Source organism: Arvicola amphibius, chromosome 9, assembly GCF_903992535.2.
Source record: "Arvicola amphibius chromosome 9, mArvAmp1.2, whole genome shotgun sequence".
Classification (NCBI taxonomy): Eukaryota; Metazoa; Chordata; class Mammalia; order Rodentia; family Cricetidae; genus Arvicola; species Arvicola amphibius.
Window position 1 is genome coordinate 34,454,204 of NC_052055.2, and position 17,011 is coordinate 34,471,214.

Here is a 17,011-nt window from a genome sequence, read left to right on the forward strand (position 1 = left end):
TTGAAGGAAGGGCCTTCGGGAGCCTATTAAAAGTCAGATTAGGCCCTGAGGATAGGGTCCTCAAGATGGGATGAGTATCCTTTAAGTAAAAAGACCAAATGTTCATGAGCTCTCTTCTCCCCTTATATGAAGATGTACCCCCAATAAACCAAAAGTAAGTCCTTCCCAGCCCCCACATTCTGTCTTCACCCTGATCTCAGTCTTTGACCTCCAGAAGTGAGAGGCAAATTCCCACTTCTGAGCCATACACATGATGACACTTTGTTGTGGCAGCCCTGGCAGTCACTAGACAATCCCCTGCACAGAGAGCAGGCAGGAGGCGGAGCAGGGCAGTTGATGGCAGCCAGGCTGGTGGATGCACCTGCTCATTAAGGAAACACATGGAGACAGAGCACAGGAACCGGCCATGCAGTAGAGCTGCCTCCCATCCTTGGCTGAATCCTCTTTAATGAGACGTCACTTTGGGAGAAGCGTTTCAGAGCCTTTCAGAATCTTGGCCTAAACCTCGTCAAACTGCACAGAGATTACTTAAGATTTACCGCACGGGCACAAAATAAAATAAAATAAGGCAACCCAGCAAGCAGCAGCTCGGTGACAGGACCATTTGTAGCTGGGCTGGAAAAGCCTCTCGATTCATCTGCTTAAGCACAGTGGCTTCTGTTTATTTCGCACTTTCATGTCAAATGAATTTGGAGAAAGAAAAAAAGTGACAGGCAGTTTAGGGATATAAGTCACATTTCAGCTTCAGTTCAGATTAATGAACTTGCTGAAAGCCACAAGGACACAAGCAAATCCACAAATCTTAGGGAGAAAAAAAAGGCCCGCCATGCTGATGTGTGCCTCTGCTCTAGGATGGCTCCTCTCTGAGGCCCCATTCAATTTCTGCCCCCGTATTTCAGACCCTGGGCCTGCACAGCATTCTTTGAGTCACTTGGGCTGGTTCTGGGCCTGAAGCCCCCGGGACAAGCCCTGTGCCAAGACTACAGTGGTATGCAATGCTCAAGGATTACTCTGGGAGGCTGAGGCGGAGCCAAGTTAGGCACAGTGTGGCTCCCAGGGCCTTGGTCTGAGCTAAACAATGGTTCCATCCTGCTAGCTCCCCGGACATGAGCCGAGCACCACTTCCAACAGAGCAACCTCAGAGTTGAGCAGTACCCAAGAGCCATTGCCAAGCATCTAAGGAAAACAGAGACTGGCACCACAGATATTACCCCCAAAGTCAGAGTCCTGTTTGAGAACAGACTTTGGTCCTTTCAGCTTCTGTCACGGGTCTCTATGCATTCACCTGGTCAGGGCAACAGATGAGCTTGCCAACCACACACAGCTCCAGGGGGCACACCCATCCTCAGAGACCCAGAATGGGAGTACCTCAAAGTCCTAAGGGTACCTCAGTAGCCTCCCAGTCTTCTGCCTAGATAGAGACAAGCACTGACCAACCAAAAGAATCTAAGGCCACTAGCTGACTTACAGCATGTGCAGCCCAGAGACTGCCAACAGTAGAAGGACGACCCACTTCCTCTCCTGTGAGTATTCTGTCGGCATATTCCTGCCAGTTTCTCATGACCTTAAAGATCACCTCATGGCATAGCATGTTCAGAGACAATAGATGATGGCAGTTCCCCTACACTGTCATCACAGGCTCTAAGGAAGGAACGTATAGAACTTCCCAGAAGGGAACAAGATGATTACCCCTGCTTTTTCCCCAGAACAGTAAGTAGCAGTGCTAACAGCCCACGGTATCAGAGACTTTCTGCCTCCCCAACAAAGCAGGGAGGGAGAACACAGGTACGAAGCCCTAGGATGTAGCAGGCAGGCCTCACATAGTTATGATGTTGCCCAGTCACTGACAAGCTCTGCTTAGGATGAGGCAAACAGGCTGGTCTCTGGGCCTTTAAGATTTCCACTTAAGCCCTGGAGCCTCCCTGCCACTCACTATCCATGTGGTCTATACTCACTACCTGCTTTTCCGTTTCTGTCACTTCAGAATGAATAACACTAATTCAAGGGCAGATTAAGAAACTAAGGCTTCAAGCAAGAAGTGGCTTACCCAGCCAAGGTCATTTAGCAAGCCACCCTCTCTAGAGTGGCCAAATCTCTAGCCATAGTATCCTGCAAAGAGTAAGAAGAGGCCATCTCATACCCATGCTGAGCCACCCCACCACATGTGCTCCCCAGTCTCCAATCCTGTCCATCAAAACTTCCAAGACTGCTAGAGCTACCCCCAGACCTCCAGGGATGTCCTCCCTTCCCAGGTAGGAGGCAGCTATGGGCCCAAGGTGAGTCCCAGTGAATAGCACTACATTCTCTTCACTGCAGCAGTCCCTGCTCTGTGGTAGCCTGAATCCAACACCATCCCAATCCTTCCTATCGCACAGAAGACCTGAAAAGCCTTCAGAGTAGCTGCACTGAAGCATGCCTTCCAAATAATCACTGTGGCCCCTGGCTCTGTTAGGGCCCAGGCAGCAGAAAAGCAGGGACCAGTTTCACGGCTGGCCCTAGAGACAGGCTCTTTCTGCTGCTTCAATAAACCAAGCGCAAGAGTATGCAAACAGATGATGACAGGTCAAACAACTATCTGGCAGCCACTCTGCTGAGGAGGCAGCCACAACAGGAGATGGGTAAGGGAGGCCCAATCTGCTGGCAGTCACTCTTTTCAGGGTCTCAAGAGAACTGTACCCCTAAGCTTAGTTCTTTCCCCAGCCCTAGGTCCAAAAGTCATGACCTGCAGAGTTCCAAATATTTGGCAAGGGCTTAAAAATGACCAGGGTGAGTGGTCGGGAAAGAGCAGAAGGGCCCCTCTACATACCCTCAACAATTGAATCCATCTTGGTAAGCTGAACTGTACCTCTGAGTACAGGGAGAGCACTGAAGCCTGGGAATCCACATTGCTACCTAGCACATAAATTTAATTCAGGTTCCTACTGCTGTGGAACCTGAGCCATCAAAAGGCAATATCCTCCTCACCTCCTGCCCACAATACAGCTGAACCACACCAGGCACCACATTTGCAGAACAGGAAGTGTAGAGAGAAGAGCCCAGGTGACTGGACTGCTCTTTACCTCCTAGTCTCCACAAGTGGCTTGTGTGACATGCCTGTGACTGTGCATCCGTAGGCCAGAAACAAACAACTACCTTTTACAGGACTCTCCCAGCCCATTGGAGCCTGGGCACAAGTTTCTACATAGTGACTCCTTTAGCACCCTCCTAGGAAGCCCTGATGAACTGAAATTTGGAGCCTGCTTAGCTCTCCAAGGTTGGAGGGAGAAGATGGCTGGGTCTCCAAGGAGCATTACCTTGTGCCCCTATCCATGCCCCACGAGAGGGATGCAGGTCTAATACTGGCTGCAGGAGGGGGAGGTTCTCACTAGCTGAGAATCAATAAATCTGAACCTCATTCACGATGATCTGGGGCTCTTATTAAGTAAATTAATTTAAGTTAATTTAGCTCGATCATGACTCCCGATCACAGTGATTTAGTGAGGGGGAAATTGCATTAGGAAAGGCCATGCTCACCAGATAGAGGAACGGAAGAAAATTAGATCCACTTAGCAATGTGAATTAATATGGAAATAGCAGGTGTAAATTTAACCTTATCGAGAGAGTAAAAATTATCTTCATAAATTTGTAGAAATAGCCCCCAAGATACATATAAATCTATTTAAAACAAAAATATTACAAAAAGTGCAGTAAAATTAATTTAAAATATACTTCCAGCTATTGCCTCCAGAAAAGTCAGCAACAGGGCCAAGCCTGATGTGGCCAGTAGTAAGGGAGGAGGCCAGGAGGCTTTGGACATACATGCTAAGTAGGCTTACCCACCACAGGCCCTAGAGCCAGGCAGGGTTGTCCACATGGTATGATGTGCCTCTGTTAATAGCCTCAACCCTGGAATCCTCTGGGTAGAAGCGGGAACAACGAAAAAGCAGCACTATGGAGGTGGCAGATCCTGGAATGCACTGTTCTGCAAGTAGGCCTGCCCATAGTCTCCAGACCCACATCTCCCACAGTGCAAGGCTATGCCAATCCTTGCTCCCTACCTATGCACTGGATTGCCACCTCTCACTGTGTCTGGAGGTAGAACATTTTAACCTTAAAAAAAAAAGAGAGAGAGAGAGAGATAGGTGGGAACAATATCCCAAAAGACCTCCTCCTGGGACCCAGAGAGAGACCCAAAAATGCCATATACAGGTTGTTCCTGTAAACTGCTGACTCCATCCTGCTGCTGTGTCACACAGTAGCTACAGCAAAGCCAGTGCATTCTATGAGATGGCCTAGATAGGGCAATGAGGAACCCTGCATCACCATTCTTGACAGTTAGCGTGTTGGTAGTTTTCAGACAGGTTGCTCAGAGCCTGGCTTATCTCACTAGAAATTTCTCAGCAAGGACACCCATGGGCAGCTCACTGTAGAGGACCCAAATATATCAGGACAGCTGTTACCATGGTGCATGAGGTCCCACAAATTAGTAGGTTTGCTGACATCAGCAGTAGACATATGTATCTTTGTGAGCATGCAGTATAAGCAAGCCATGTAGATAGTACACAAATTGCTAAACAAATGAAGAAAACTTAGGCTGTTTGCAAATCAAGACGTTGCACACCATGCAGCTCCTTGAGAAAGCTGAGATCCCAGAGTTCTTAGGCCTCAATCTTCAGCCCTCTATGTGTAGATAGTGAGCCAATACCTAGGTTTGCAGAAGCCTATGTAAGGCCCTCCTACCTGGATAAGGAGATTCGCCGGGCCCGCCAGGAGGGCAGAGATGAGGGAAAAGATGGAGCACTGAAGGGAGAAGTTGGGGTCTTCTTGACAATACGGTAGCGGGTCTTAATCACCTTATTGGAGGGTGGAGTCCGCAGGTGCACACTGGAAGCTGCAAGGAAAACTCAGGCATTAGCATGGATCAGCAGGAAGTCAACAGGGGTAGGCCTAGGAAGACCTAAGGGACCATGGCTATTTTCTGGATTAAAGGAATCCCCTGCCTCCAGCCTCACTCCTTGCACACACATAGATGTTCCCAAAGAGCCTGGCAGATAAGGCTTCCAGAGGTGGCTGGTGTAGCCTCCTGGAGAGCCTAGAACATCCTCACAGCCATCATGACAGAATGGGAACACTGCATGACTGTTCCCAGCAAGAGCAGAAGCCCAGCAAGCTGATCCCCAGGCAACAAGGAGGCCTCACAAGTGAAAGTCCACACCAAGAACGCCCAGACTCCAAACTCCAGGGTTGGTCCCAGAGGCCAGAGTAGACAAAGTCCTGCCCCATGCATAGGAGGGGCACAAGAAAACTCACTTCCTCTCCAACACCTCCCAACACCATGCCAAAACAGATTTATGTACTTAATCACTGTTTTCATAACATTCTGCGGAGTGATATCCACGATGGCTTTTTCTTGCTGAATGTTTCTTGCAATTAGCAGGGATCTGTTTTGCCCGAGTTCCCTTCCACTTGATAGCCAGCAATTTCTCCATAGCTTCAAGGAACGCGCCTAATTGCCCGACTTTCATAATGTACAGCTCTAACTGCCCAGATAATTAAAGCTAACACGGTCGCCTCTCATGGCTGCTCCCCTCCGGTATGAGACACAGGGCCCTAAACAGAGCCAAGCCAAACATACCTAGTGGTCTAACTCCCTTCATCTGTGCCTCGCTTCCTCCTGCTCCAGGGCGTGCAGGCATACACACAGACAGAATATTGTATACATAATAAATAAATAAATATTAAAAAAAAAAAAGACACTTGTCTGTCCCTGCTCTGTGCTCAGGTTGTGAGTTAGCTCTGAGTGACCCAGCAGCTGTGACGGTTGAGAATAATCTGCTGGAGACCAGCAGAGCTCCCACATTCCAGCAGCACCTTAGTCAAATAGACGCTGGAAAAGGCCAGGGGGAAGATGAGCTCACATGCCCACAGTGCCCACATCACAACTGTCCTTCCCCATTTATGTCAGCAAAAGCCCCTCCCTCAGGCGCTGACACAGAGCTACAGCTTTAACCGGAGCTTCAGTTGGCATACACATTGAAAGTCTCAGGGTCACCTGGTCAAAGCCCTCCTGGGTTGTGTTGGGGTTGAGGGGCCCTCAGAGTGACAGTACAAGAGCTATCTGTTCTTAGATATAGAGGCAGATACAAGCCAAAACGATGTCATAGCAGCATCCAGATGACCCACCCCAGTCACTCCCTCCACTGGCCATCATACCTATTCAACAGGTTCTCCCCTCGTGGTTTTTTCCTATTAAAAAATCAGTAAGAACACATTATACCGACTTATTTACTTATGTGTAGGTGAAAACAACTTATAGGAGTCTCCTTACACCATGTGAGGAATCAAACTCAGGTCCTCATACTTGGAAGCAAGTACCTTTATCCACTGAGCCATCTCACCAACCTTTCTGATCCTCCCACCTCTCTCTTGCAGCTTTGAAAAGTTTTATATTTATTTATTTATTTATTTGGTTTTCTCTTTTTTTCTCCCCCACTTCTGTTCTCATCTTTGTCTCAGTTTCTCTCTCTCCTTCATGTCTACTCTATTTCTCATCTCCTTGTCTGTCCCTCTCTAAGTCTCTAAGAACAGCAGGTTCTGACCAAGGAGAAAACAGGAGTTCAGAAACCAAAGCAAGTAACTACATTAGAGCTAGAAAGATGGTTCAGCAGTTAACAACACATACTGCTCTTGCAGAGGATCTAAGTTTGGTCCCTAGTACCCATATCAGGGAGCTCACAACCACCTATAACTTCAGTTCAGAGGATCTGAAGCCCTTTCCTGGCCTTCATAAGCACCTACACTTATATGCCCACACCCAAACACATACATACACACACAGAGATACATATAAATGCTTTTAATCCCAGCACTCAGGAGGCAAAGCCAAGTAGATCTGTAAATCAAGGCCACCCTGATCTGCATAGTGAGTTCTAGACTAGCCAGAGCTACATAAATGAGATCATGTCTCAAAAAAGCTAAATAAATAATACACCTAGTGGAGCAGTGGAGTTGCACATTTTTAACCCCAGCACTTAGGAGGCAGAGACAGGTGGACCTCTGTGAGTTCAAGGCCAGCCTGGTCTACAGAGGGAGTTCCAGGACAGCCAGGACTGTTACACAGAGAAACTGTCTCAATAATAATAATGATAATGATGATGATAATAATAATAATAATAATAATAATAATACATCTAAGAGAAGTTACATTACTTGGAATTCAGTGATCCTCGCTGAGTTACAAAGTGAATCTGCAACTCTGAGCACTGCCCCTACAACCCAACATGTTTAGGACACAGGGAAGGGCCTGGTACACAGTGGGCATCAATAAATAAATGTTTGTTGAATTGGATTTTCAAGGTCTTAGAAGCAAGGAGAGGCCAATGATCAATACAAGCTTGTTCCAACTAAGAGCTCAAGAACACAGGCATCCTCGTTGTCAATAACCCAGAGATGACCTCACTACCTGCAGGCTCAGCCCAGACCCAGGCTCCTTGCTCCATGAGATAAGAATGTGGCCTACTAGAACAATTCCTTTCCTACATGAGAAGTCCATAGTTGGGCTATCTGAGGACAGCATTCCCAGTAGACAGGGGCTTGTCAACCAGGGCAATGCTCAGGAATCAATCTGCTTGTTCCCCATGCTAAGATCAGTACACAGAAGGCTCCAGGGCTTTCAATAACTAACCAACAACCTCTTCTGTTCATGCCCTGCTCATGGGTCTAAGTCTGTGTATTGCTACCGAGATACAAATCCTAAAACTCACCCACAGTTTAGAGTCACATAGCTTAGTTCTACACAGCCGAGCATACTCCAGTGGCAGAAGCTGGGACTGGGCTATGCTGGAACCATGTTCCCTCTGACAGCCTGCACCAGCTCAATACCAGCTCCGCTCCTGTTCCCTGGTCATCTTCTCAGCTAACATAACCTTCCCTTATCCAGCAGATGTTACCTCCTCTAGGAAACCCTCCACTCCCACTGCCCATCGGACTGAAATCTAGGAAGAGTCTCCCCCTACGCAGCAGCTCAGAACAATCAGTACTTGAATGGCAGCACCCAGGCTGAGGTCTGCTGTTCTCATTCCTCCTTTTAGCAAGCCTAGGATCAAATTTCTTCACTAACTTCCTACATTTCACTTATTAATGCCCAACTGTCACACCAAGGAAATACAAGGTAACAACTCAGACTCCCTGACTTCATATCACTGTAAAGAAAGGTGGAGTTTTTTCACACATCATTCCTACCATGGTCCCAAGGGACAGACCTCTCATGAGAGTAAAATGATTTGGGGGTTCACAAAAAGGATTATGAAGCCCATCTACCCAATAGTGGGGCTGTATCCCCCTAGTCTGGTCCCGAACTATTCACAGCCCCTAGCCTTTTCCAGATACACAGCTTAGATATATTCATGACAATGACCCTGGGGGTATAGGGCAAATTGTCAGACAGATGGGCTGCAGGGATGGGGGAAAAAACTGATGCAGTAGCCAGCAGGAGCAAGGGTTTCTAAGACTATGCTTAGCACACAGGGACCAGACAGGCTTAAAGGAGGATGGCCCCTCCCTGGCAGACAGGGGATAAAGACTTAGCACTACTGGGCAGCCAGACTCACTGTCAGTAACAGCTTGGGCCCTCCTCCCAGAGGACACAGGTGGGGGCAGCCCACCCCGCCTTGCTGGCTGAAGGGTTTTGTGTAGATAATCATGTTATTTAGATAGGATGTTGGTTTAATTCCCTTCATTACAGACTCCCAGGGCTGTAATTTTTTTTCTCCGCATGATGTATCCCCTGTGGCACGCTTCACTCAAATCAAGCCCCTTGCGCCTTTATTGCCTACGCTGCCCTAGCTGTGTTATCAGGCCCACACATGCAGCCCTCTCCGCCCGCCGTCCAGAGGTCACTTCTAATGACTAATCGAACTCATTAGCTTTCCTAATTAAAAACTTTACTACCGCAATGGAAGACAAACTACAAAAAAACTGCTGGCATCATATTTGAATGGGATATGAGCCCCATCTATCAGCAGGGCTCCAGCTCCTGTCCGAGGCTGAACTCTCTGGCTGTGAGGCTCAACATCCTCACTCCCAGGCTAGAGGCAGGTCAGGGGCAGCTCAAGGGTACCCTCAAGAGCACGTTTGTACCTTCACCCAAGTGCATACTATCAGGAGGGAAGAAGGGAGACCGCTTGGCCCAGAAAGTCTGAACAGCCCCTAAGTGGCTGACCAGGGGCCTAGGAGTTAGCTACTGTCCAGCAGCACTGTGGCTCCACCACAGACAGCAGAATCCTCTGATGGGAATCACAAGGCAGGAGTTGAGAAGCAGTTCAGACTTTTATGGAAATAGAACTTCAAAGGGAAATGGCTAGGAAGAAAATAAGTTGCTAACTTTACAACTAACTAAATAGGATGATATGAGGACTAGCACTCTGTGCAGAGAAACGCCTAGGGTAACCCAGGAAAAAGCTGCGTCCACACCTCTTGCTCTAGCCAGCTCAAGAGTCAGGGTACGCATGCTGGCCACAAAAGCCACACAAGCTCCCTCAGGAAAGGAGAGGACACTGAAGTGGAATCTTGCCCCATCCACAGGAGCAGAGAGCCAAAAGACTTCTGACTATGCCTAAGAGTGGTGTCCATCAACCCTAGCTGGGGCTCCAAAAACAGGCAGGTGAGACAGAAGCAATCTTCTGTTGAGGTGGCTAGCATAGGACAGTAAGAGTCTTCAGCAGAGTGGGCTCTGGCTTAAGAAAACATCCTTCCATTCCAGCCAGGTCAGCTAAGAAGGAGGTCAGAGACTGTCACTCAAGCACGGAATGTGCGAGGGTCAGCCATCAGGCAGACATGCCTGCCAGTGGAGTAGAAGTGGGGCCTACAAAGAATATGACCTGCCTGACAGGGCTCTAAAAGTCATTCCACATTCTCCACAGTGAAGATGCTGGAAAACAGGTAGGTGGGGTCAGATCCACAGGAGGACTACAACACTCCAGGATGCACACAAGCAGAGAGGGCAAAGACAATGCCATTTGGAGCTGGATTCTCAGAGCTGTTATACTACCCAGGTTGAGGATCCTTCATGGTTGAGGACAGGGGACCAACCCACAGAGATGGCTACAAGGCTAAGAGTATCCTGCCCAGTCAGGCTCGCTGTCCCTAATTCTGTATGATTCAACTTTCTTCAAATATTGCCTAATCTGCTTTTTATCAACAGCTACCCTGACACTTCTCCAATATCTTCGAACTGTCTATATTCTTCACCGGCTAAGACAGCTCTAAGAAGTCATCATGGATCAGCTCTTCCAAAAGCCGCATTGATTTCTACTCTGCTCTATAAACCATGCTGCCTTCCCATTCAGCTCATAGGCTGGCTGTCCTATCTGTCCATCAATAGTCCATGGTCCCCACACCTCAGGATCAGCATGGCCAACTCAACAGTGCACTAGTTAAATTTACACATCCAAATCTCTTTTGTCCCCCCCACTTCCCACCTTTTCATAGTTTTGGATGAGATGCAAGCTCTAGACCAGCTCAGGATCTGTCCTGGTGCAATTGGCCTGTGAGAAAAACATGAGCATGAGTAGAGGGCAGCAACCAGCAGGAACCAGTCTGACCTGTCACTGGCACAGACAGGTGATAGCGAGCTACAGTACAGAGCCTGCAGGAACATGCTGACAGAGATGGGGCTATGCCTGTCACCTTGGCCTGACAATGCTCTCTAATAATATAACCCAAGACTGCCACACAACTTTATGCCCACCCACCTTCCCTGTAAGTCCTTTTCTTCTACCTGACACACTGTTCTTGCCACCCCATACTTCAGGAGCTCTGCCTGAGTCCCCACAGCTGCAGAAGGGTTTCAGGGCCAAGGTACAGCCATTCTCCCAAAAGAGTAAACGTCTCACAATTAATTACCTAATTAGTTATGCTCCAGTGTCATATGTACACACAGTGGGCAAGACGGGAAACATCATTCCACACAGTCCAGAGCAAATTTCCAGAGAACCTGACTCTGAAGGAGCAGAAGTGGTCACAGATTACAGCCACAGGCCAGGACTAGGGAAGTGCCAGGGCTTCAAGAAGCAAGGACAATACTAGACAAGAGTACCCTAATTCCTGGTAAGACTAAAGAGATAAACTAGAAATTGCCAAGAATCAGGGCATACTGGGCAGCTACTCAGCAAGTACCTGACAAGTCAGGCCCCTTTCTCAAGCCTAGATGTTCATCTCATATGACAGTACCCCGTCCCTCTTGATTTGGGCTAGGAAAGGGCTGGAGGGCAGGCCCAGCAGTGGAGGCGGTTAGAACGGACCCCTTGCCTATCTGGGATGACCAAGATCCAGAGAGCAGTGGTAGTGAGAAGTCATTTGAGCTTAGAGGCTTCTAGGCAGACTCTCAGCAGCTGAGACAGCACAATGAGAGAGGGATACCATCTTATTCCATCCAATTCCCACTTCCCAGAGGCCCTTGTCTCTTCTGCTGCAGTCAGCAGGTGCCCTAGGAGACACTAGTCCTCTCCAGCAACCCGTCCCCCTCCACAACTTCTGCAGAAAGACTACGTTACACACAGACAGGCATAAGAGACCGGCATTCAGGTCTGTCTCTGCAGAGCCAATATGGTGTACCGTGCCAGCACAAGGCCCTGTCAGACGGCCTCTTCCCCACAACTGCTGACTTGCACTCTTGGGGAAATAGCCACAAAATTCTAAACAGAACATGCAGCATACATTTCTGAAAGGCCTCTGCTCCTACAGTTAAAACCGTGACGTACATCTGAGCTGTCTGCAAACCCCACAAGCCTGGAAGGAGCACAGTGCCCACTAGTACAGCAGGAGGGAACAGAGGCAGTGTCAGCAGGACTTTCTGCCTCTCACAGAAAGCAGGGCAGGCAAGAGCTGCTCCTGGATGGAAAGCTCTTCCTGAATCGAGCAGGCACACCCTACCATATAAGGCCTGAGATGTTGCACATTGTAGTCCACACTGTGGCCAGGTGACACAGAGTAACCAGAGCTTGGAACCACAGCCAGACCTAACCAAAACGAGGACTATGGAATCAGTCACATCCTGAGCACAGAGGGTCACCTCAGCCCAGGGCTCATCACTCTTGGAAAACATAGGTATGTGTAATTATTAGTTCCGGAGGTAGTTGAGAAGAAAGCCAAACAAGGTAAGCTGACACTCCTATATCAAAAAGGAGGAGAAGGGATCCAAAAGAGACTATTCTACTTGGGGATCCCTATGCCATCTAAACCCATCCCACTCCTCCCATAAGACTGTGGGACCTTCCCTAGCTCAGGTCCATTTCTCTTCTGTTTCTGCCATACCGCAGCTTGCCTAGGACCACAGTTCAGAGTTAAATGCCCCTGCCCCTGGCTCTGCTTCAGCTCCTCCCAGTGTCTGACTGTAGCTGTATCACATAGATTGCTTCCTGCACAGACATGCAAAGTACACACACACAAACACACACCAAATAATTTCCTTTTTCTGTAGCTCAGCGGCTAGCTTTCCAGGCATGATACCAATAGCTCCTATACAAGGCAAAACCAAAATTTCAGCTTTCATCCTACCGGACTCCTCAACTCTGTGCCAGACCAAGTTACATATGACTCTATACTGGAACTGGACATCCTGCTCTGGGGCTAGCCAAAGGAAATAATAGCTCCTGCAGAACCCAGTCCTGAAGCCCTAAGCTCCCAGGTTGGGAGTATACCTGGGGAGGAACATCTGTGTATGGCACCAACAGCCTGGTTCCTACTGACACGAGGTAAAGTCAGGGACTGAGCACACACTCTCAGAGCCAGGTCAGAGGCACAGAAGCTCTGTTGTGTGTCTCTTCAATATTTCTGATCACTACCATCTCCATCTCACCCCTTATTACGTAAGAAAGTCCACAGCTAGGCTTGGCTGTTTCAATGTGTGGCAACTGCTTCTAGAGAGCGGAGGCACATCACCAGGTCCCATTCACTCTACCCAGCAGTAACTCCCTCCATTGGACCACAGTACTGCTTCCCACTTATTAGTTCACACCACTATACACCCAGACAGCATCAGAGCCAGTCCTTGGCAGGGTCCCAAGACTGGGTCCTGACTCTACCTAGACCCACTGTAAGTCTACCCTCTGCCTTCTGGTCCCTGACACCTAGCTAAGAAGATCTAATTGCTTTTTATTCCAGACAGCATAAATGGGAGTATGTGCTGCCTCTAGCCCTCAGTCATGGCAGCCAGGCGGTCAGTAGCAGGGCCTCTTAGGGTACAGGAAATAATCAGCACTGATGAGCACTGCATTCCAGGCTGCTCATGCATGACACCTGCCTCCCTGCTGGTGGCACTGGCAGAGGAAGCAAACTACCGTGAGAGGAAGCAAAATCAAAGCAGACAAAGCTGAAGGCCTGCCCCTGCCTCCCCTTCCCCACCCCCCACCCCCAGCTTCTCCAATGCCCTAGACCCTCAACTATTTAGGGAGGCAACAGCCAAATGATCAGACATCCCTGTCACTAGAAACACAGAGTTCTCTGCCTCTCATGCTCTCACATAAAATAATGCCAATCATATGGCAGAACTGGAGGTCATGGCAGCCCCTTCAATATACTGATAAGACGACAGCAAGATTTACAAGAACTGGGAACAGCCTGCCTATACCACCTAGCACAGAGGCTCAGCACACAGATCCAGCTCAGGCCATGTGGGCACCAGGCCAAATAGACTTTGTAGGAGCCTCTAAAAAACACACAGGGCTCAACACCTACTATTACCAGTCTGTCAACAATTACAGAGGCATTGCATCCTCTATCCATGACAAATGCTAGAATCATGCCTGCCCACTTGAACTTGACTTTCTATACCTGTTCTCACCTATAGCTATGCCCACGTCTCCATCTATGCCCACAAACTATAGGCAGATTTTGCTGTCTGTCTGCACACAGGCATAATGCCAACCTAAACTATTCCCAGAGACCATTCGTGCTTAGCGCACTCCAATACCTGACCAGTTTCAGCCCAGGTCTTTAATCCAAGGAGCTCCACCCAGCTCCTCTCAGCCATAAGATCCCAGCTGTACTATCACAACAAAACTCCTGCCCTCCCAAGCACCCTCCCTGGAGAAAGAGTCATTCATGTGCTCCCAGAGCCTGTCTGTCTGTTTCTCTAAACAAGACAAGATAGCAGCTAAGGCAGGCAGCAACTGGTGAACCCTCCCCACCACCACGCTGGCACGGCAGGAGCTGCCAGAGACGGTGCTCTAACAAGCTTCAGATGTGGGATGACTGGAATCTCAAAGTATGAATTTTTATGAGTCTAATAAATCACTCTACTTTTCCTGTGTTTGATAGTTCCCAGCAAATCAAAAGGGAAAAGGCATGCCACAAGCAAACAGGTCTTTGGGTTTGGGGTGTGCGCAGGCAGCATAATAGGGCATCTCAGGTCCCTCCAGAGCACCCTGGCTCTATACTCTGAGGACAAGGCCAGTATGTCCAGCAGGCCCCTTGGGAACAGCAGCAAGGCAGCGTGCAGGTAGAAGATCATTAGCCTCTAGCAAGGCCCTGCCATAATCCCAAAATGATAGAAAAACATGCCTCAAGTCCTTACCAGCAGAGGAGGACTTTACAGTCATATGGGCAGCTATAGCAACAGGCCTTCTAGTTTCCAGTCAGAATCTGTACAAGAGACAGGGACACATGTGTACACACACACATACGCATATACTCACCCAACACAAAAACAGCAGGAAGTCCCAAGCCCTGTGAGAGGAAGAGGCTCTCTGGTATCACATCCTGGGCCTATCTCAGGTACCTGCCCAGACCCAGGAACTTCACATATTCTGTCCCCTCAGGTGAACATGGTCAAGTGACTGTCCAAATCCCCTAGCCCACAGCTGGCTTGTCATCAGCCTTCATTGCTGCACCATGGAAACAAGGAATCCATCTTTGACAAACATTTACAGATTATCAAATCACAACGGCAGCCCCAGACAGGGCCATAAGTCACCCTAAGCAGCCATTCGCACTGCAGTCGAGGAGTCTGGGCAGCACGGTGATGACAAATAACTGCTGTCAGCCACCCTGTCCCCCTGCGCAAGATCCGTGTTCTCTGTTGTTCCACACTACCTGGTGTTTAATGACAACACTGTCAGCCTAACACTCAGCCACCAAAGCCGCTGCTGCCTCAGACTGTCAGCGCCCTATTAGAGGGAAGATTGAGACCCTACTCTTTCTAAAGTCACTCAAGCAACACAAGCTGCTAGTTCCTGTAATTATTGTGCGCTAGCCATCGATCGTGTACGACACCTGACCCGCCTGTATGAAATGGGAGTAGTTTGCTGTGTGACAGTCACTATAGATTATAGGGGGTGGATCTCCCCTCCCCTCCTAACCATCACTCTATCCGACCTTAGAGGCTGGGGAAGGAAGAAGGGAAGATAATGCCACCCACCATCAGAGAATTGCCACCAGCAAGGTGGAAACAGACTGCCCTGCACCTCAGGTGGCCTCCCTGACTGGCTTGCTTGCAGTTGTACCCAGTTAACTTCAGGTTCCAGGCTGATTAGAGAACAGCATATTCTACAGGGCCTTAGGCCCCAAACGCATATGGAAAAGGATCTTTCTTGGTACTGTGAGTCCTGGTTGGATCATGAATCACAATGACTTCACCTCATTGATCTGCTGGAACACAAGCTCCAAGTATGGGGAGACAGAGTGCTCCCTCTGTGCCACAGAACTATCTATAACTCAAAAATCATAATGTAGCACATACCAAAGATGAAAACCTGCTCCTAACCTTGATGCCCCTATCCCTAAGGGTATGTATAGCCCCAACTCACCCAACTAGATTCATCCTCACTCTACCATCCCTGTGACTTAGGGACCCTGTGATAGATATTTCCCCTCTTCCTCGGGATGCTTATGTCCCCGACCTCGAACACGCATGGGCATAAGCACAGTACCAGAGGACTGGGCCTGCCTGTGCCAGCACAGCACCTCTAGACTCTGAGTGAGGTACACCAGAATGTTCAAGCCCTCCTCAATTTCAGGGGACAGGCCATAGTGACCTTTCAGTGCAAACTCAGGTCCCTTCAATTGCTACTGGTCACAGCTAGCTACATTCCCCAGAACTCTAGGATCTGCTATCTCAACACTAGCATGATGTCTTAACACCCCCCAAACCTGAGCTGCTTAAGTTATCAAATGATTTCACTGGACAGCCAGGTAAGGAAACAGCCTCAGCTTATCCTAAAGGGCCATAGATTGAACCATCACTGGGCTCATTCCTTCCTATCCATAGTTGTGAGCTGCATGTGACCTTCCCACCACTGGAGCCTGACTAGACTCCGAAGTCAAGAGCAGAAATCACAAGGTGAGTGGCTGCTGTCAGATGGCCTGAGGTCCTAACTCCATCTTATAAACTCCCCCAGAGGGCACAAGCACCTTGCTCACCACAGTCTTGCCTTCTTTTGGCAATCTTCCTCTACTCCCTGAGTCAGAGCCAGAAAAAGATGCTCTGAAAAGAAGCCTGGAAACCAGACTATAAAAACAGCCACAACTAAGGGGAAGCTGTATTCCTCTTGTTAAGACTGGGTTACCATGCCCTTCTTGGCCACTCCTCAGTTCCCTTCTGGCCACCCTGGTCTTTCACTATGAAGCAGTGAGCCAGCTGCCAAAGGGAACCCTTGGAGCTAGGCCCTACCACCAGGACCTTTTTCGGAGTCCGGCACTGTGTTCAGCACCAAGGACAAGCCCATTAAGCAAGTCAGAGATGGCAGAGGACATTATCGAGAAAGACCTAGTTTATATCACAGCTTCCAGACAACATGTTACCTGTGCTTCTGCACATGCATTTACACACAGATGAACACATACACACATGCAAGGCTTGCCCACAGAGCTGACAATGCAGACTGGGGCCTTGAGAAATCAGCAAGAACATCCTCCCTCTGTCCTCAGCCAAGTGAAGACCCCAGTAGACAGCAGGGCTCCTTCTCTAGCCTCAAATGCAGCCCACTGTAGGATAGGCACCATCACACTCAACATGAAACATACATCCTTTCCCTCT

General features: G+C 48.8%; 1 protein-coding gene across 1 annotated transcript in view; it reads right to left on the reverse strand.

The window, feature by feature from the left end:
- Zc3h3 (zinc finger CCCH-type containing 3) overlaps nt 1-17,011 on the reverse strand; it is an 82,523-nt gene that overhangs the window by 47,452 nt on the left and 18,060 nt on the right. Inside the window, exon 4 of the mRNA XM_038342618.1 lies at nt 4,720-4,870. Coding sequence (XP_038198546.1) covers nt 4,720-4,870 — 151 coding nt within the window. The remainder of the gene's footprint in view (nt 1-4,719; nt 4,871-17,011) is intronic.